Source organism: Haliotis cracherodii, unplaced genomic scaffold (genome assembly GCF_022045235.1).
Source record: "Haliotis cracherodii isolate W230 unplaced genomic scaffold, xgHalCrac1.p SCAF_7, whole genome shotgun sequence".
Lineage (NCBI taxonomy): Eukaryota > Metazoa > Mollusca > Gastropoda > Lepetellida > Haliotidae > Haliotis > Haliotis cracherodii.
Window position 1 is genome coordinate 22,633,967 of NW_027266330.1, and position 18,244 is coordinate 22,652,210.

Consider the following 18,244-nt stretch of genomic DNA (forward strand, 5'->3'; position numbering starts at 1 on the left):
CACGATCCCAGCACCTGGCTTGTCATTCCCCGCGTGAAAATACGAATGGTAAGAAGCGTAATAAAATACTTTACACCCGATACATATTCCGATACCGTATTATTATCTCCCTTTAGGAAGTACTCTTGCGTCAAGTGAAATTGAAAGTATTCCACTTCCGTTGAGATCCTAGACTGGTTCCCGTTCGTGCCTGCGACAGACTTGGACAGCAGAGCAAGCAAGCTCCTCACAGTGATAGTCCGTTCGCGGAGCTCCCTATACTATTACCGAGAGTGTAACGAACTGTCATGCGCTGGGAAGGAGCTTGCAGAGCAAGAGCAGCGACACCAAGCGGAGGATCCGGGAACCAGTCTATTGAGATCCCTGACCCTTGCTTGCACCTCTTGTTTTCACAACCTTCGCTCTCCACTGCAGTCAACATGCCGGGCATTGATAAGATCATAAAGGGCATTTTGCATTTTAGAAGGTTTGATCGACCTTTCATGGTAGAAGAGTTTCTGAGGGTGAAAGCGGACCCGGAGGCGAGTATTTGTTGTCATGTGATAAATAGTTGATGCTCCAGTAAAATCCCTCTAACTTACATATGAATCGTGTGATAGAAATAACAAAACTCAGAAGACAAAATTTATATGTAGCCTTCCGATGTCACGTGCATGAGTTTGCGGAGCACTGAGAGTTACCCTGCGCAACACGAACCGAACTGATGCCTCGTAGAGTCTTGATCAAAGTCCAACCATTGAGACTAGCAAGTTATAAATTGTCTTATCTGCTGACTCAAACATTGTCATATATAATGATGTCAACCAGGCACTCAGCACAAAATTACAGTAGGGGCCAATAATTTCATTAATTATACATGCCATGTTTCAGTTTCACATCCATAATCATAATAAATATTCCTGTGCATTTGGAGTGAGTGAGTGAGTATGGTTTTACGCCGCTTTTAGCAATATTCCAGCAATATCACGGCAGGGGACACCAGAAATGGGCTTCACACATTGTACCCATGTCGGGAATCGAACCCGGGTCTTCGGCGTGACAAGCAAAAGCTTTAACCACTAGGCTACCCGACCGCCCCCCCTGTGCATTTGGAAATGCATTAAGGGTAAGAAGAGACAAGCTGAAGTAGAGCAGACAGATATCATTGTGTGCAATATTGAAAGTTTTTACCATATGTGTTTGAGAAGTAATAACATGTATTTATAATTAAAAAAACCTGATTGTTTATAAATGCATTTGAAAGTATTTACCATATGTGATTGAGAAGTAATTATTTATAATAAAATATGAATGTTTAAAAGCATTTTATATCGAGAACTGGACCCAGTCAGTATTTTTTTTCAGTTTTATCACCAACACTCTTCTGTATTGACATCGGTGAGATCGGATAGCCTAGTGGTTAAAGCGTCCACTCGCCACACCGAAGCCATGGGTTCGATTCCCGATATGGGTACAATGTGTGAAGACCATTTCTGGTGTCCCCCGTCGTGATATTGCTGGACTATTGCTAAATGTGTCGTAAAACCGTACTCACTCACTAACTGTATTGATATCGTTTTGGAGTTAATTGACAGATTATGTTTATTAAAGTTCATCAGTCTATCTTTGTTGGGGGGGTGGGTGGGGGGGGAAAGCTATCTTTGATACATTTATGAATTAGACTTTTGTGAGATTTCCTAAATAGGGGTACGCTTATATTTATTTATGGCCTGGGTACAAAGCTACAATGAAGATCTGGGACCATACCAATGGTAAACCGATGGGCCCCTTAAAAAATCTAAACCCTACATTTAATCATGATGATAATTGTTTATGGGTTTTAATTAGTTTTTATTAAGTAGGCCTACTATTTTCCTACTGTGCCTGTTGTGTGTTTTGCTTTAGATTCTGTTAAGCTGATTCTATTTGTGTTCCATGACTACTGTCAGTCATATTGTACATGCTCCAGGTTTATGATCCTGAAAGCATGAGAGTGTTTAGTCTAAAACAGAGGACATCTATTTAGTTTTGGTTTTCCAAGGTGCTATTGTTGTATCTGTTTGAAATGTTTACATCGTAATCATGTCTCAAACTGCCTCTGTGGTCTGGTGGATAGAGAGAGGGTCTGGATAGTGGAAGGTCAGTCACAGGTTTGATCCCCAGTCGCATCATACCAAAAGAGGTTAAAGATATTTTGCAAATCTTTTTATGGTTTTTATCAAAGTGCTAAGGTGTGGTAAGACCTGTTTTATTGCAATATAGATTTTGCTTACCGATCAGATTGTCTTGACTGGGCGTCGCCATTTTGTTTGGAGAAATGCATGTGATGTGAGAGGTGGGGGAGTGAGTGAGTATGGTTTTACGCCGCTTTTAGCAATATTCAAGCAATATCACGGCGGGGGACACCAGAAATGGGCTTCACACATTGTACCCATGTCAGGAATCGAACCCGGGTCTTCTGCGTGACGAGCAAACGCTTTAACCACTAGGCTACCCGACCGCCCCCTGTGAGAGGTGGAATGTGATTGGTCAATAGAAGGGACATAACTCGTAAGAGCCACTGGTGGTGCTACGATCGAGGCCGGAAATTCCAGCCTAGTTCGACAAGGGTTGAACCTGGACTCTTATTGTCAGTTAACTCCTTGCCTTTCACCTCACGTTACTTGTCTTAAGGGGCAATGTGTAGCACAGTGGCTACAGCGTTGGTTTATCACATTTCATCCCCACTTGGTTACGGTGTGTGAAGCCCATGCCGTGTTAACATGGTTATGTGCACGGTTATTTATAAACATGCTAAACATGCTAAAAGTGATGTACCGTATTCGACGTAATAAGCGCCCACGGCGATATTTACTAATATATTGGCTAGTGAACGATCCCAATTAGCACCCCTTCCGAGTGAAGACTTATTTATGCACCCTTAATTATGGGCAATTAAATTCTGGAAAAATACATCTTCGTATATAAACATTTTAGGCTGTCAGCATAAACCACGAAATGTATTTTTCAACTCTGTTTTTTTTTCACCAAAATAATATTTTAATAAGAGACCCCTATTTCTAATTTTGAGAGAACCCTGGGCGCTTATTACGTTGAATACGGTAATTTCCTTCTCACTCATCTGTCTCAAAGTATTTTTCATTTAAAGAAATTTCAGTATTACTATTAGAAGTAACCTGTCAACAACAAAAGCTATGATTTTAGTGCAGCCTTGGGGGCATGGGTGGCCCAGTTTTGTAAGCTGGTGTCGACTTGTAAGTGTGAGTTCGTATCCCAGATTCACATTGGTTTGTCAGGACCTATCTGTGCACGTTGGATTCACTGAGGTGGTAAACATTGAGATTGCATGAAGTTGACATGTTTTGATATCATTGAAATACTGTCTGAAGTTGTATTAACAACACAACTTACTCCCTCAATTATGGCAGCGACTGGTGATTAACAATGAAGTATCACTGTATAGAAATCTAGGGATCCAGATGCATTATCATCATGATCATGATTATACACTAGTGTCTAATGCCTCACTACCAAACGCCCCTTGCCCGTGAAGATCCCGGTAGAATACGTCTTCAGCAACCCATGCTTGCCGTAAAAGGTGACTTTTTGTCGTAAGAGGCGACCAACGGGATCGGGTGGTCAGGCTCACTGACTTGGTTGATGCATGTCATCGATCCCAAATGCATGAATTGATGCTCATGATATCAATCACTGGATTGTCTGGTCCAGACCCGATTATTTACAGACTGCCGTCATATAGCTGGAATATTGCTGAGTGCGAACAAACAAAACCAAATGCCCTGCCTCTCATTATTGTCCCCAGTCACATACAGTTAAAGAAATGTCATAATGCACAGAAATACACTATATTCATCCTACCAAACATTCGCTATATATTCAGTATATTACTCTCACCACCAGAGCTCCAGATAAGCTGCGTATCTGCGTAAAATACGCATCAGAAATGCAGAAATAAGCAGTAAAATGAAATCCAAGCGAATCAAATACGCAACGAACATTACAGATACGCTACAAAACTTGTGCGTATCATCAAAATATTGTGAAGTAACCCTGCGTATTCGATAAGCAAATCAGCAACTTATTTTGAAATTATAAACCGGGATTCCGTCAACCTTGCCAAACTCCACAATGACACTTACATCATGATCATTTGCCATCACACTTTCTTGTGGAAGTATCGTGGTATTTTTGAGTCCTATAAAGCTCTCGACCCCACACGACACCAGTTTGCAGGGACTAGATGTTTTTAATTAGAACAGTGTTTATAAATATTTAACTTAAATACCCACATGTGTAAAAACTAGAGGGTAACAGAAATTTGGATACCCAGTTAGAATTACTGATACCCAATGATTTTAAGATGCATGGGTAAAATACCCACAACACCAAAAGCTTATCTGGAGCTCTGCACCACACTACCAAAGTTCCTCCCCAATAATATTTTGTTTGCTGATATATATTAGCCTTAGTTAATGTTTCTCTGTATCACAGCAAGTCTGAAATATTGGATACGTTCAATGGAATATTGATAACATTAAACGCCAGGGCTATTAGCACACTGTCATATAATAGCCATTAACACATTATTACTTCTAGCAGTCCAGTTCTGAAAAATATGCAGGGTTCAATATGGACAATAAGTGACCTTTGTTAAATGAGTAATATTCCTTTAGAAATGGCGCCCTGAAAATAATTGCACTGCTTGTGCTTTTTAATAGGCCACAATATATTAATAATTAAATTTTCTGACATTTGCATAGGAATAATAGGGTGACATGTTTATTTTTTATATGTCTAGGGGTACTAAGTGTCACTAGTAGCCTAGTGGTTAAAGCGTTCGCTCGTCACGCCAAAGACTTCCCGACTTGGGTACAATGTGTCAAGCCCATTTCTGGTGTCCCCTGCGGTGATATTGCTGGAATATTGCTAAAAGTGGCGTAAAACCATACTCACTCACTCACTCACTTTTATATGTCTGTGATTTTGACAAAAAAACTTATTTAAGTAAAGCGCTTGACTGTTTCACTATGGCTCCTGACAGCATTTCCCATTGATACAGAAAGTATGACGCAAAAGACACACACTGCTCAGAAGTTCAGTTATGATTTTTGATGGCTGTGCATTGTTTTATTGAATCAATAATGTTGGTAGGACTAATCTTGAATATTTACTGTTTAATTATTAAATTATGAAACAAGTGGCACCTTGCTTAGCATTTCCGTAAATCAAAAGTGCTACAACTTAATCAAGCCATCTGTCAAAGTACTATGACATCAATCTGTTCAAAGTATGTACCTGTGCAGATCAGGCGTAGAATAGGTTTTCAGCAACCTACACTTGGCGTAAAAGGCGACTATGCTTGTCGTAAGAGTCGACTAACGGGATCGGGTGGTCAGGCTTGCTGACTCGGTTGATGCATGTCATCGTATCCCAATTGTGTGGATTGACAGGTGTTATTCAAACACAGTCTAGATAATTGATGCAGTATTCTTGTTGCCATGCCTAGTAAGACATATTACTCAGAGGCAAAAGTAATGGTGACATGGAATTTTTTCATTGGTATTCTTGTGAAGGAATTTTTGGATTTGAACCAGAGAATGAGTGTGTTAAAATGGTCAAAGAAGCAGTTGTTCGAATTGCATGAAATTTGCAAAAAGCATGACATATTCAGTGTACTATTGTTGAAACTGTCACCTCCTTGGCAGAAAATTCTTCTCGTACATGAAAATTTAACAAAGCTGATTGGAATACATTTAATATTTTGTGTAAATCTAACATAAATTCGGATGTTTATATTTATGATACTGACCCAGTAAATATTTGCAGAAGGAATAATTGATATTGCTACGAAATCTATCCCCCAAACCTGGACAAACCCACGTGTACATACTCCATGGTACACTAATGATTGTAGAAAAGCTAGGAATGCTCGGAAAAAGTCAGAAAGACTTTAACAAACACCCAACTCATGACAATTTATCACAACTACGAATACTAAGAGCAAATGCTCGTAGAACTATCAAGGACACTAAACGAAACAGTAAGAGAAGGTTTGTTTCCAAAATAAATGCTTGTACTCCCCTTAATAAAGTTTGGAATATGATCAGAAGGATCAAAGGTAGAGGATCAACAAATGGTATTCAACATCTCTAACATAATAACGATACATTAACATCTTAAAAAATTAACATCTAAAAAGAAATCGCAAATAAGCTGGCGGAAACGATTAGCACCAATTCATTATCTGCCGCATATGATCCTTAATTCCAAAAGTTTCAAAATTTGCAGGAAAAGAAAACTCTGAATTTTCACTCTGATAATGCCGAAGATTATAATGAACCATTTTCCTTGAACGAATTAAGTGAGGCTTGGATCAAGGCTCATGATACAGGATTAGGGCCAGATAATATTCATTATCAGCTTTTGAAGCATCTTCTGGAATCTTCTCTTTTAGCCCTGTTCTATATATTTAACAAGATTTTGGAAACACATTATTTTCTGCCTTCCTGGCAAGAAGCTACTATCATTTCCATCCTCAAACCAGGTAAGGATTACACAAAACCTTCTAATTATCGTCCAGTAGCATTAACTAGCTGTGTCTGCAAAACTATGGAACGAATGATCAATGGACGCCTTGTATGGTATCTAGAATCAAATAATCTGATAACGGATATTCAATCTGGTTTTAGACATCAAAGGAGCACTATTGATCATCCCATGAGATTGGAATCATTTGTCTGAAATGGTTTTATTAAAAAACAACATGTTGTATCCATCTTTTTTTACTTTGAGAAAGCCTATGATACGACATGGAAGGATGGTATTATGAAAGATCTGCACAACATCGACATGATTTAAATGCACGATTTTAAGAAGACAGGAAGTTTAAAGCCAGAGTGGGATCCACATTGTCCGATGTATTTGATCAGGAAATGGGAGTCCCTCAAAGTAGCAATTTATCAGTTACTCTTTTTAGTGTTAAAATAAATGGCCTTGCAGAGGCTTGCTGACTTGGTTGAAACATGTCATCGATCCCAATTGCTTGGATCGATGCTCATGATATCAACCACTGGATTGTCTGGTCCAGACTAGATTATTTACAGACCGCCGTCATATGACGGTATCACTGAATATAAAACATGCACTGGCATCACTGAATATGAAACACACACTGGCATCACTGAATACAAAACACACACTGGCATCATTGAATATAAAACATGCACTGGCATCACTGAATATGAAGCACACACTGGCATCACTGAATATGAAGCACACACTGGCATCACGGAATATGAAGCACACACTGGCATCACTGAATATAAAACATGCACTGGCATCACTGAATATGAAGCACACACTGGCATCACTGTATATAAAACATGCACTGGCATCACTGAATATGAAGCACACACTGGCATCACTGAATATGAAGCACACATTGGCATCACTGAATATAAAACATGCACTGGCATCACTGAATATAAAACGGCACTGGCATCACTGAATATGAAGCACACACTGGCATCACTGAATATAAAACATGCACTAGCATCACTGAATATAAAACACGCACTAGCATCACTGAATATAAAAACGGCACTGGCATCACATTGAAAATAAAACACACATTGGCATCACTGAAAATAAAACACGCACTGGCATCACTGAATATAAAACACGCACTGGCATCACTGAATATGAAACAAAGTTTATCTAAAAGATCCTGAGAGTTAACAGTACATTCATTAAAAAGAGGTGGCCTGATCATGATATCTTCATATAATACACTTTGAGAAAAAATGAACCTTTGTCTTCTACACTGTCTGTCTGTCTGTTTGTCTGTCTGTCCTCATTGATTGCAACATTAGGGCTAAATCTATCTATCTATCCCCATTTATTGCAACATTAGGGCCAAATAGCCGCCCTGTAGTACAAGAACTGACCACACCCTACTATTGTACAATTTTGAATAGGTTGGGACATGCATACTGCCTGTGGTCTTAACTTTTGAAATTATCAGAAATTTTGAAATTTGTTTTATCATATCTCAAGGTGGAACTTTAAATCTTTTTCATGTCTATATACGTGTTTGTATGTGGCTGTTGGTCAGGAAACAGATTACCCAACTGCACTTCTTATTTTGGCTGCTGCTACGAGACAATCGGTGGATGGACTGCAAATGTTAACATGGTTCAGTTTGTTTTTGGCTCCCTGTCCACCGGGCTTTGGATGTAGTATCATCTGTTGTTTGATTGCGTTCCTGGTGCTGGTGTTGTTTGTTTGCATTCCTGGTGCCGGTTAAAGTATTTATTAGGGCTTGGATGAGTCCAGATTTACTACTCGGGTGCCCACACCCCTATTACCTGACCCTACCGGGGTACCCGCTGTTGGTGTCAAGAGATAGGTACAAAATGTCCGATTGGGAATAGTTTGACAGTAGCCCTGGCAGAATGTATCTAGATACACGTATAAAAAGATGTGGTCATGCATACACTGAAGTTGACTGAAGTTTTAGCTTTGTTCAAACATATATAAGTCAGTAGGAACGTGTTCGTAGTCATAAAGAAATGCGAACATTAGAGACTTAAAATTGTTGTGTAACCATATAGTTATATAGTGAGTTTTTTTCATGAAACAATATATATCACGTGACTAACCAGGGGTCCGGGTAGTCCTGTGGTACCTGGGTCCTACTCAGGACCCATCCGACCCGAGTACCCGAGTTACCCGTCCCAGCCCTAGTGTTAATGTGTTGCAGTCTATTCATGTCTAATTGCAGTTGAGAAGGAGTATATCTTTCATATTCTAGATTGTACAGGGAAAATCTTCAGCCTTTTTTTATCCGAAGAATTTATGTAACAACAGAGTCATGAATGTCTGCACTTTCTGCTCTCAGCCCAGCTCGGTGTTCTTCACATGCATGGACAGCCGAATGCTGGCATCGAGGTTCACCACCAGCCATGTAGGGGACAACTTCTTCGTCCGTAACGCCGGAAACCTCATCCCCAACGCCAAGCACTTCAGCTACGAGTCTGTCACCACAGAACCAGGTGCTCTAGAGCTTGGCTGCATCATCAACAACATCAAGCACGTGGTGGTTTGTGGACACTCCGACTGCAAGGTGGGTGGCTTAGCTAACACATTTGTACATTGCTGGTAATTATATATTTTGTTTTATGAATGGGTTGGGAAATCTTATTAGTAGAACTGCGGGATACCGTAAACTGCAGTATGCTTTTCAAACAATTGGTGTTACGCAGTGTTTTTCGAACTGACTATATTTTCACAAAGCTTTTGTTATACATAGTCAATTTCACATGCCCCACAAGCTACAAAATCCGTGAAGCATTCGGTGTTCGTACGAATGCTGCCACTTTTCACAAACTCCAGTCAAGTGCGAACATTTCAGGTTCCTGGCCATAGTTCTCCAGAACAATTGGTATTGCATTTGTGATATGTTTTTCGTGTTCCGATATATTGGGTAAAAAATATAATATAATATAAATATAAATATAATTATTTAATATAAGTTTTGTTTTTATTTGTATTGTAAAACCTAAAATCGACATAGAAATTCATTCTCAAATGATGTTTCCCTTCGAAATGTATTGACAAAATGGCAGAAATGTGGAAGTGATTCTTCTCTCTTGTTGTTATCTCCCCTGTATCCATGACTACAAAATGGCAGAAACACGAAAGTGATTCTTCTCTATTGTTGTTACCTCCCCTGTATCCATGACTACAAAATGGCAGAAACTTGGAAGTGATTCTTCTCTCTTGTTGTTATCTCCCCTGTATCCATGACTACAAAATGGCAGAAACGCAAAAGTGATTCTTCTCTATTGTTGTTACCTCCCCTGTATCCATGACTACAAAATGGCAGAAACACGAAAGTGATTCTTCTCTATTGTTGTTACCTCCCCTGTATCCATGACTACAAAATGGCAGAAACTTGGAAGTGATTCTTTTCTCTTGTTGTTATCTCCCCTGTATCCATGACTACAAAATGGCAGAAACACGAAAGTGATTCTTCTCTATTGTTGTTACCTCCCCTGTATCCATGACTACAAAATGGCAGAAACGCGGAAGTGATTCTTCTCTCGTGTTGTTACCTCCCCTGTATCCATGACAACAAAATGGCAGTGACTGACAATATTTAATTTAGTATGTAGAAAATAGAATCTACATGTACAATCTGTCAAACACTGTCAAACACTTCAGCTCCCAATCTATTGCATTACAGATTCCTGTATTGCGATATATTGCAATACAAATTGTTTGCCGATGCACAGCACCAGTCATTACAACATAGGAGGTAACATATCTGTTGTAAGGAATATATTATGATATAGCAGGATCTTCCCTGAAAGGCCTCTTACCAAGCTGGACTGTCTCCGTGGTCTAGTGGAGAGCAGAAGGTCCGGGGTTCAATCCCTGGCCGCATCATAGCAATAATGGTACTTGTTGTTACCCTGTATGGCACTTGCCATTAAGGGAATAAAAGAAGGACTGGTTGGCTCAGAATATCGTATACTGTGTCTGAGTCTGGTATCCATTTTAAACTGCGACATGCACGCATTCACAGACGCACGCACAGACGCACTCACACACTAATATCAGTGCAATAATCTTGAATGGTATTTCATCTCACCTTTTATTTCAGGCTATGAATGCACTGTACGGCCTCCGACACGACTGTGAGCATCACGTGGGCACGCCGCTACAGATGTGGCTGAAGAAGCACGGCCAGCCTTCAGTGTCCAAGTTTGAGAAGCTGGTACCAGGAAATAACTACTCAGGACCGCTGTTGTTCCAGGGGGAGACCGAGGAAAGCAACTTTGAGGCCTACATTGATCCAGAGAACAAGTTCTCAATGTCTGACAAGTTTTCTCAGGTAGGACAGCTGACAGTTCTCTTGACTGATTGTATACCATGTATGCATCTACATTTGACCAATATTGTGTGAAGATTTGCCAAACCTTCTATAGGAGGTGATGTCATGTGAACTATCTTATCATCTAATCAGCATCAAGGCTTCTCGGTACGAGGTGACCTATCTAATCATCCAATCAGCATCAAGGCTTCTCGGTATGAGTGAACTATCTAATCATCTAATCAGCTTCAATGTTTCTTAGTACGAGATAAACTATCAAATCATCCAATCAGTATTAAGGCTTCTCGGTACGAGATGAACTATCTAGTCATCCAATCAGCATTGAGATTCTCTGTACAACGTGAACTATCTAATCATCCAATCAGCATCAACGCTTCTCGGTACGAGGTAAACTATCTAGTCATCCAATCAGTGTTGAGGTTTCTTGGTACGAGGTGAACTATCTAATCATCCAATCAGCATCAAGGCTACTCGGTACGAAGTAAACTATCTAATCATCCAATCAGCATCAAGGCTTCTCGGTATGAGTGAACTATCTAATCATCTAATCAGCATCAAGGCTTCTTAGTACGAGATAAACTATCAAATTATCCAATCAGCATTAAGGCTTCTCGGTATGAGATGAACTAGTCATCCAATCAGCATTGAGATTCTCTGTATGAGGTGAACTATCTAATCATCCAATCAGCATCAACGCTTCTCGGTACGAGGTAAACTATCTAGTCATCCAATCAGCATCAAGGCTTCTCGGTACGAGATGAACTATCTAATCATCCAGTCAGCATCAAGACTTCTCAGTACGAGGTAAACTATCTAATCATCCAATCAGCATCAATGCTTCTCAGTACGGGGTTAACTATCTAATCATCCAATCAGCATCATGCTTCTCAGTGCAAGGTGAACTATCTAATCATCCAATCAGCATCAATGCTTCTCAGTACGAGGTTAACTAGCTAATCATCCAATCAGCATCAACGCTTCTCGGTACGAGGTAAACTATCTAGTCATCCAATCAGCATTGAGGTTTTTGGTACGAGTTACCGAATCAGAGCAGCATATTTGGTTGGCCATCTGATTGGTCCAAGAATCCGTCCATTCTTCATTTAACTTGATCCGTGTTCGCCTGAAACAACCTTCCCTGTAGTGGAGTAAACAAATGATTTTGATATTTGCTCAGCAAGCTTCTTCATTGTAAGAAACATTAAGATTTAATGTTCAGTTACTCCCATGGGTAACTTATCTGAAGTTCTGATTAATATTGTGAATTTTAACTCACCTGACAGATTAACATTCTGATTCTTTTGAGCTCCCCTTCAGAAAAATGCACTGATCACGACCACTGTCTTAGAAAACCACAATTGTTGGGTGATATCAACAATCTTCAGCTATGACGTCGTTTCTTCTGTGCCATCATTCCGTCCTTATGTCACAATCAGATTCAAACGATGTCAAGAATGCCATCCGGATGACGTAAAAAATACACTGGTGTGGGTTAAGTGATATTTGTACTAATGCACATACTATTTGATTAACTGTTATTTCTAACCCTGTGGGTAATAGATAGAGGTTATCACGCGAGTGTGTTTGGGGATGGTAAATATCCTGCATTAGGAATAAACATTGTATTAAGCGAGCCTTGGCGAGCTAATGACATAGTGTTTATTCCTAATACAGGATATTTACCATCCCCAAACACACAAGTGTGATAACCTCTTTATCATATAATGTCATTCTTTAATTCTTTATTCTTTAAAATCGCTTTCCCTCTCTCACAAACATTACTGAAATATTGCGAGTTTTCCTGGAATGCGCGCATTAATATTTATTACGTCACAGGGTAAGATATGTGACAGAGACAGTAGCCAATATAGTTCCAACTGAAATCTGTTTCTTATACAGTGGCGAAGCAACATATACGCAAAACAACAGTTGTTTTTAATTGTCTTTCGCGGCAAGCCATCAGTCTGTCCAGTAGAGTAACTGTCCTTTGTCAAAGGGAAGCTACTCTAACCCTAGTCTATGAGACGTCACGGCCACGGTCAGAGGTTGTTGACAGTCGGTCTGTCCTGTCATAACGTTAAGAAGTGTAGTCAGATGTACACAGAGACAAAACGAAACAAAGGTACCGATTCAAACATATTTCGGCCAAATCCAACTATTTTTATTTGTGGAGAAGGTTTCAAGCCGCAGAGGTCTACAAGCACAGATATGGCTACTGATCCCGCTTGGCTAGGCCTTGTGCCCTCGCAAAATTGTTTCGAAATTTATATCTCCAAAGTTGCCAAAACTTATAAAATGCCTTAGCTACGTCATGGTTAGACACTGATTTTCAGTATATTAGACTGTTCTTTTGATAATGATAGCAATTATCCCTGTAGTTTATCCAGATTCCCGATGGTTATTTCTGACTCGATCGCCGAATGACGAGGGCGACGCCATGTTTGTTTTTAAACAGTGAAAGTAGTCCTACTTGACCTTGGATATTTGCATCTCTATCCGCATATGACCCCAACGGATATCGTTTTTATCCGTTGGCTTTATCCTGCCGAGAAACCTATCCATTATATGATAAATATAATTATGCCCCCCTCTGTTCCAGGTAAACTGTCTGCAGCAACTACAGAACATCGCTAGTTATGATTTCCTGAGAGAGAAGCTCTACCTGAACCATGTGCGGCTCCATGCCATGTGGTTTGACATCTACACTGGCAACTGCTTCATGTTCAGTAGAGAGAGGAAGAAGTTTGTGGAAATTTCTGATGAAAATTATGCTCATTTGATCAAAGATGCACACAGTGATTTCCACTAGCAGCTAAAGTGTGGTACGGACGGAATTCTAGAACAAGAGAATTTATCATCCAAAACTGGCTCCCACAGGAGATATCGCTTGGGTGAGATCAAGCGATATCTACACTGTAGATATTGCTGCAATAAAATTACATCACAATGCTTTGCAGACCATTGTGACGTCATTGGTTACCATGACGTCACAATCAAATGACATCACTAATGTCTCTGCTACTGAAGCTGTTAGCAGTACTTTTTACACTTAAGACACTGCATATTACTTTCTACAAACTGTAAAAGTTGGAAGAATGATGTTGGATGATAAATAAAATCTCACCTTTTGTCTTTTGATATCAAATATATCAACACTCGTTGATAAGGAAAATATCCTCGGCAAGCCTCGGAGTTTTCCCACTTTTATCAGCTCGTGTTGATATATTTGATATCAAAAGACACTTGGGTGAGATTCTCTATATAATTGTACTGTGATATGAAATGGACCATCTTTAAGTGACTAGTCCAGAAACTGTTAAAGAAGGCTAGTAAAGCTAGTTGATGATACAAACAGCCTTGCATCATGAATGGCACATATGCAGAATACTATATGCAAACTAAAAACTATATCATTGATTTCTTTTTCTCTCAAACTAAGATGCAAAGGCAAACTTATACATAATTGTCAGTTGTTTCTTAGAGTTTGATTTAAGAAAACACACCGAAATTAAAGTTACAAACAAGAAATATAAAAATAAAAACTTGTTTTCAGAATAGGAATTCCATCTATATTCCCTTTCAGACCTGTTTTTACTTTTGATAAACTCAGAGGAGCTCATTTGTGAAAAAAGATAAAAAGATTATCTTTATTGGTTTCATGTTTTATCTTGATAGAACTGAAACCAAAGACTGTGATTCTCCCAACTGGGTGCCAGCATGTGGAGGCATGGTATTACGTAGATGTTGGGCTTAAGGCTGTGTGAATAGTGACTACACTGGAATGTTGTCCAGCTTGACTAGTGTGTCCATTATTATGTTATGCTAGAAAACTGCCAAGAGAGAAGTTATAGAACTCAGTGGGGGATCCAGGGGATGTCGTTGGGGGCGTCATGGAGTTCCCTTTTTGTATTGTTGAATTAAACTGAAGTTAAGAACCCCACCCTAACCCCACTCTCACCCCACCCTTATTCCACCCTTATTCCACCCTTAATCCATCTTTTCAGAATTCCTTGATCTGCCTCTATAGCTTTAGAGAAATGCACTTGTCAAGTCACTAGAAGGCCTGCAGTTTTAGAAATTAACGCTAGCCTGTTAACCTCTGGCTTGTCATTCTTTGAAAGGGCAAGTGAAATTTCTCTCTTGACTTGCCATTTGTGACAAAGTTCTTTGTGTTTTGCAAAGCACTGTTTCTATAGATGATCTATGGCGTACTTGTCATGACCAAAATATATATATACTGACACTCAACAAAAACATATAATCAACTTTAACTGGAAGGACAAGAAAATGATTTTAGCAGTAAATATTTACTGACATTACTAAGAATGTTGACTGTGGGACAATATTACATTGTTGTGTTTGATTATCTCATGCCTAAATACACAAAACAACTTAATTTGATTTTTGTAGCAATTTCATCAAATGTTACCAAACAATTGAATATGCATTTGTGAAGTGTTTCAGTATATGAACTTAGGTGTAAATATAAAACAAAACACTGACGTAAGGACTAGAGGTTCCTGACTTCTACTGCATATTAATTGTTAATGCTGCACTGCCTTGGTATCCAGACACAGGTGGCCCAGTCGCCTAAGGCGCCGTGATTCGCTGTGCAGAGTTGCGTCCCTTGGGCACGCCAGAAACCTGTGATGGTGGGTTCGAATCCCGGTTCGCCCCGATTATGTGTCTAGATTTGTCAGCACCATATCCGTGCTCGTGGGTTTCACTAAAGTGGTAAACATCTGAAACTTGCATCACTTCGGGCTTTCCTCCCACATTAAGCTGACACGCCGTGATATAACTGGAATACTGTTAAAAGCGGCGTTAACCCCATCACACTCACTCCAGACACTGACTGTCTTGTTGGGAAAGATATATGTGCTGCACAAACTTGATATGTGTGAAAAATAATATTTGATGTGTTTGTATGTGGAACGCTCTTTTTAGAATGCAGGTATCACAAAATGATTCCAAGAATTCTTTGATTTTTAAGAACATGTTATTATTCATATGCTATATAAGGATTATTTGCAATAGATACCAGATCTTACACTATTTGTAGTGTTTATTTAGCATCTATTGTTCTGAAGATATATTTACTTCAGTGTGATAAATGTTAAATTTGTTATTAAGGAAGAAGGCTGATCTATTGGGTGTTGGAAATCCAAGCAGTTGATGTGCACTACGGGTAGAAAACTTCATTGAATTGAATCACGTTTAAGAGACATCAACTACGCATAGCATGTGACCTTGTAATTTCAATTCCGTATCTCCAAATGAGTCTGACACGCCATGATGTGACTGAAATGCCAAGCAGTGTTAAACCTAACTCTAATTGCGATGGTGCACAGCTTGTAGCAGGGGGAACGGGTGGCTCAGTTGTCTTAGGTGCTGCAATATGCTGTGCAGAGTGGCATCCCTTGGGCACGCAAAGTTATGCTTCTGGGTTCGAATCCCAGTTCGCTCCGATTATGTTTGTAGATTTGTCTGCAACATACCCGTGCTCATGGGTTTCACCAAGGTGGTAAACGTGTGAGACATGCATCACTTTGGGCTTTCCTCACACATTAAGCAGACACGCCGTGATATGACTGGTATACTTTCAAAGCGGAGTTAAATCATACTCTCTCACTCACAGCTTGTAACATGTACCTGTTACAGCATTGCACAATAGCTTGTAACATGTTCATTGTTTCCCTGTTACAGGTGTACCCATTCAGTCTGTACCTCTGACAGGTGTGACCATTCAGTGTGTACCTGTGACAGGTGTACCAATTCAGTGTGTACCCATTCAGTGTGTACCTGTGACAGGTGTACCAATTCAGTGTGTACCTGTTACAGGTGTACTCATTCACTGTGTACCTGTCACAGGTGTACCCATTCAGGCTGTACCTGTTACAGGTGTACCCATTCAGTCTGTACCTGTTATAGGTGTACTCATTCACTGTTACAGGTGTACCCATTCAGTGTGTACCTGTTACAGATGTAACCATTCAGTGTGTACCTGTTACAGATGTACCCATTCAGTGTGTACCTGTTACAGATGTACTCATTCACTATGTACCTGTTACAGGTGTACTCATTCAGTGTGTACCTGTTACAGGTGTACCCATTCAGTGTGTACCTGTTACAGATGTACTCATTCAGTGTGTACCTGTTACAGATGTACCCATTCAGTGTGTACCTGTTACAGATGTACCCATTCAGTGTGTACCTGTTACAGATGTAACCATTCAGTGTGTACCTGTTACAGGTGTACTCATTCAGTGTGTACCTGTTACAGATGTACCCATTCAGTGTGTACCTGTTACAGGTGTACTCATTCAGTGTGTACCTGTTACAGGTGTACTCATTCACTGTTACAGGTGTACCCATTCAGTGTGTACCTGTTACAGGTGTACCCATTCACTGTGTACCTGTTACAGGTGTACCCATTCACTGTTACAGGTGTACCCATTCACTGTGTACCTGTTACAGGTGTACCCATTCACTGTTACAGGTGTACTCATTCACTGTGTACCTGTTACAGGTGTACCCATTCACTGTGTACCTGTTACAGGTGTACCCATTCACTGTTACAGGTGTACCCATTCAGTGTGTACCTGTTACAGGTGTACCCATTCACTGTTACAGGTGTACTCATTCACTGTGTACCTGTTACAGGTGTACCCATTCAGTGTGTACCTGTTACAGGTGTACCCATTCACTGTTACAGGTGTACCCATTCACTGTGTACCTGTTACAGGTGTACCCATTCACTGTTACAGGTGTACTCATTCACTGTGTACCTGTTACAGGTGTACCCATTCAGTGTGTACCTGTTACAGGTGTACCCATTCACTGTTACAGGTGTACCCATTCAGTGTGTACCTGTTACAGGTGTACCCATTCACTGTGTACCTGTTACAGGTGTACCCATTCACTGTTACAGGTGTACCCATTCACTGTGTACCTGTTACAGGTGTACCCATTCACTGTTACAGGTGTACTCATTCACTGTGTACCTGTTACAGGTGTACCCATTCACTGTGTACCTGTTACAGGTGTACCCATTCACTGTTACAGGTGTACCCATTCACTGTTACAGGTGTACTCATTCACTGTGTACCTGTTACAGGTGTACCCATTCACTGTGTACCTGTTACAGGTGTACTCATTCACTGTGTACCTGTTACAGGTGTAGTCATCCACTGTGTTCATCTCCTCATATTAGAGGTTACATTTCAACACAATGATGCAGTTCAGACATATTTCTGTACATAAAATAAATTACACAGAGCTTTCATGTCAATAATCATTGGCATACTAAAATCTAAAGGCTTAAGATATTAAATTTTGAAATATATT

At 39.9% G+C, this 18,244-nt stretch overlaps 1 protein-coding gene across 1 annotated transcript; it reads left to right on the forward strand.

The window, feature by feature from the left end:
* Positions 1-419: 419 nt before the first annotated feature.
* On the forward strand, positions 420-15,926 carry LOC139447752 (beta carbonic anhydrase 1-like). Its single transcript, XM_071229238.1, has 4 exons — positions 420-521; positions 8,900-9,124; positions 10,667-10,897; positions 13,497-15,926. Exons 1-4 carry the CDS (start codon positions 420-422, stop codon positions 13,704-13,706), a joined length of 768 nt encoding a protein of 255 aa, XP_071085339.1. The 3' UTR covers positions 13,707-15,926.
* Positions 15,927-18,244: the final 2,318 nt, after the last annotated feature.

Coding starts and splice junctions, on each gene's coding strand:
- LOC139447752 (XM_071229238.1), top strand. CDS start 420: ATGCCGGGCATTGATAAGATCATAAAGGGCATTTTGCATTTTAGAAGG. Junction 9,125..10,666: donor GTGGACACTCCGACTGCAAG/GTGGGTGGCTTA, acceptor CTTTTATTTCAG/GCTATGAATGCACTGTACGG. Junction 10,898..13,496: donor TGTCTGACAAGTTTTCTCAG/GTAGGACAGCTG, acceptor CCTCTGTTCCAG/GTAAACTGTCTGCAGCAACT.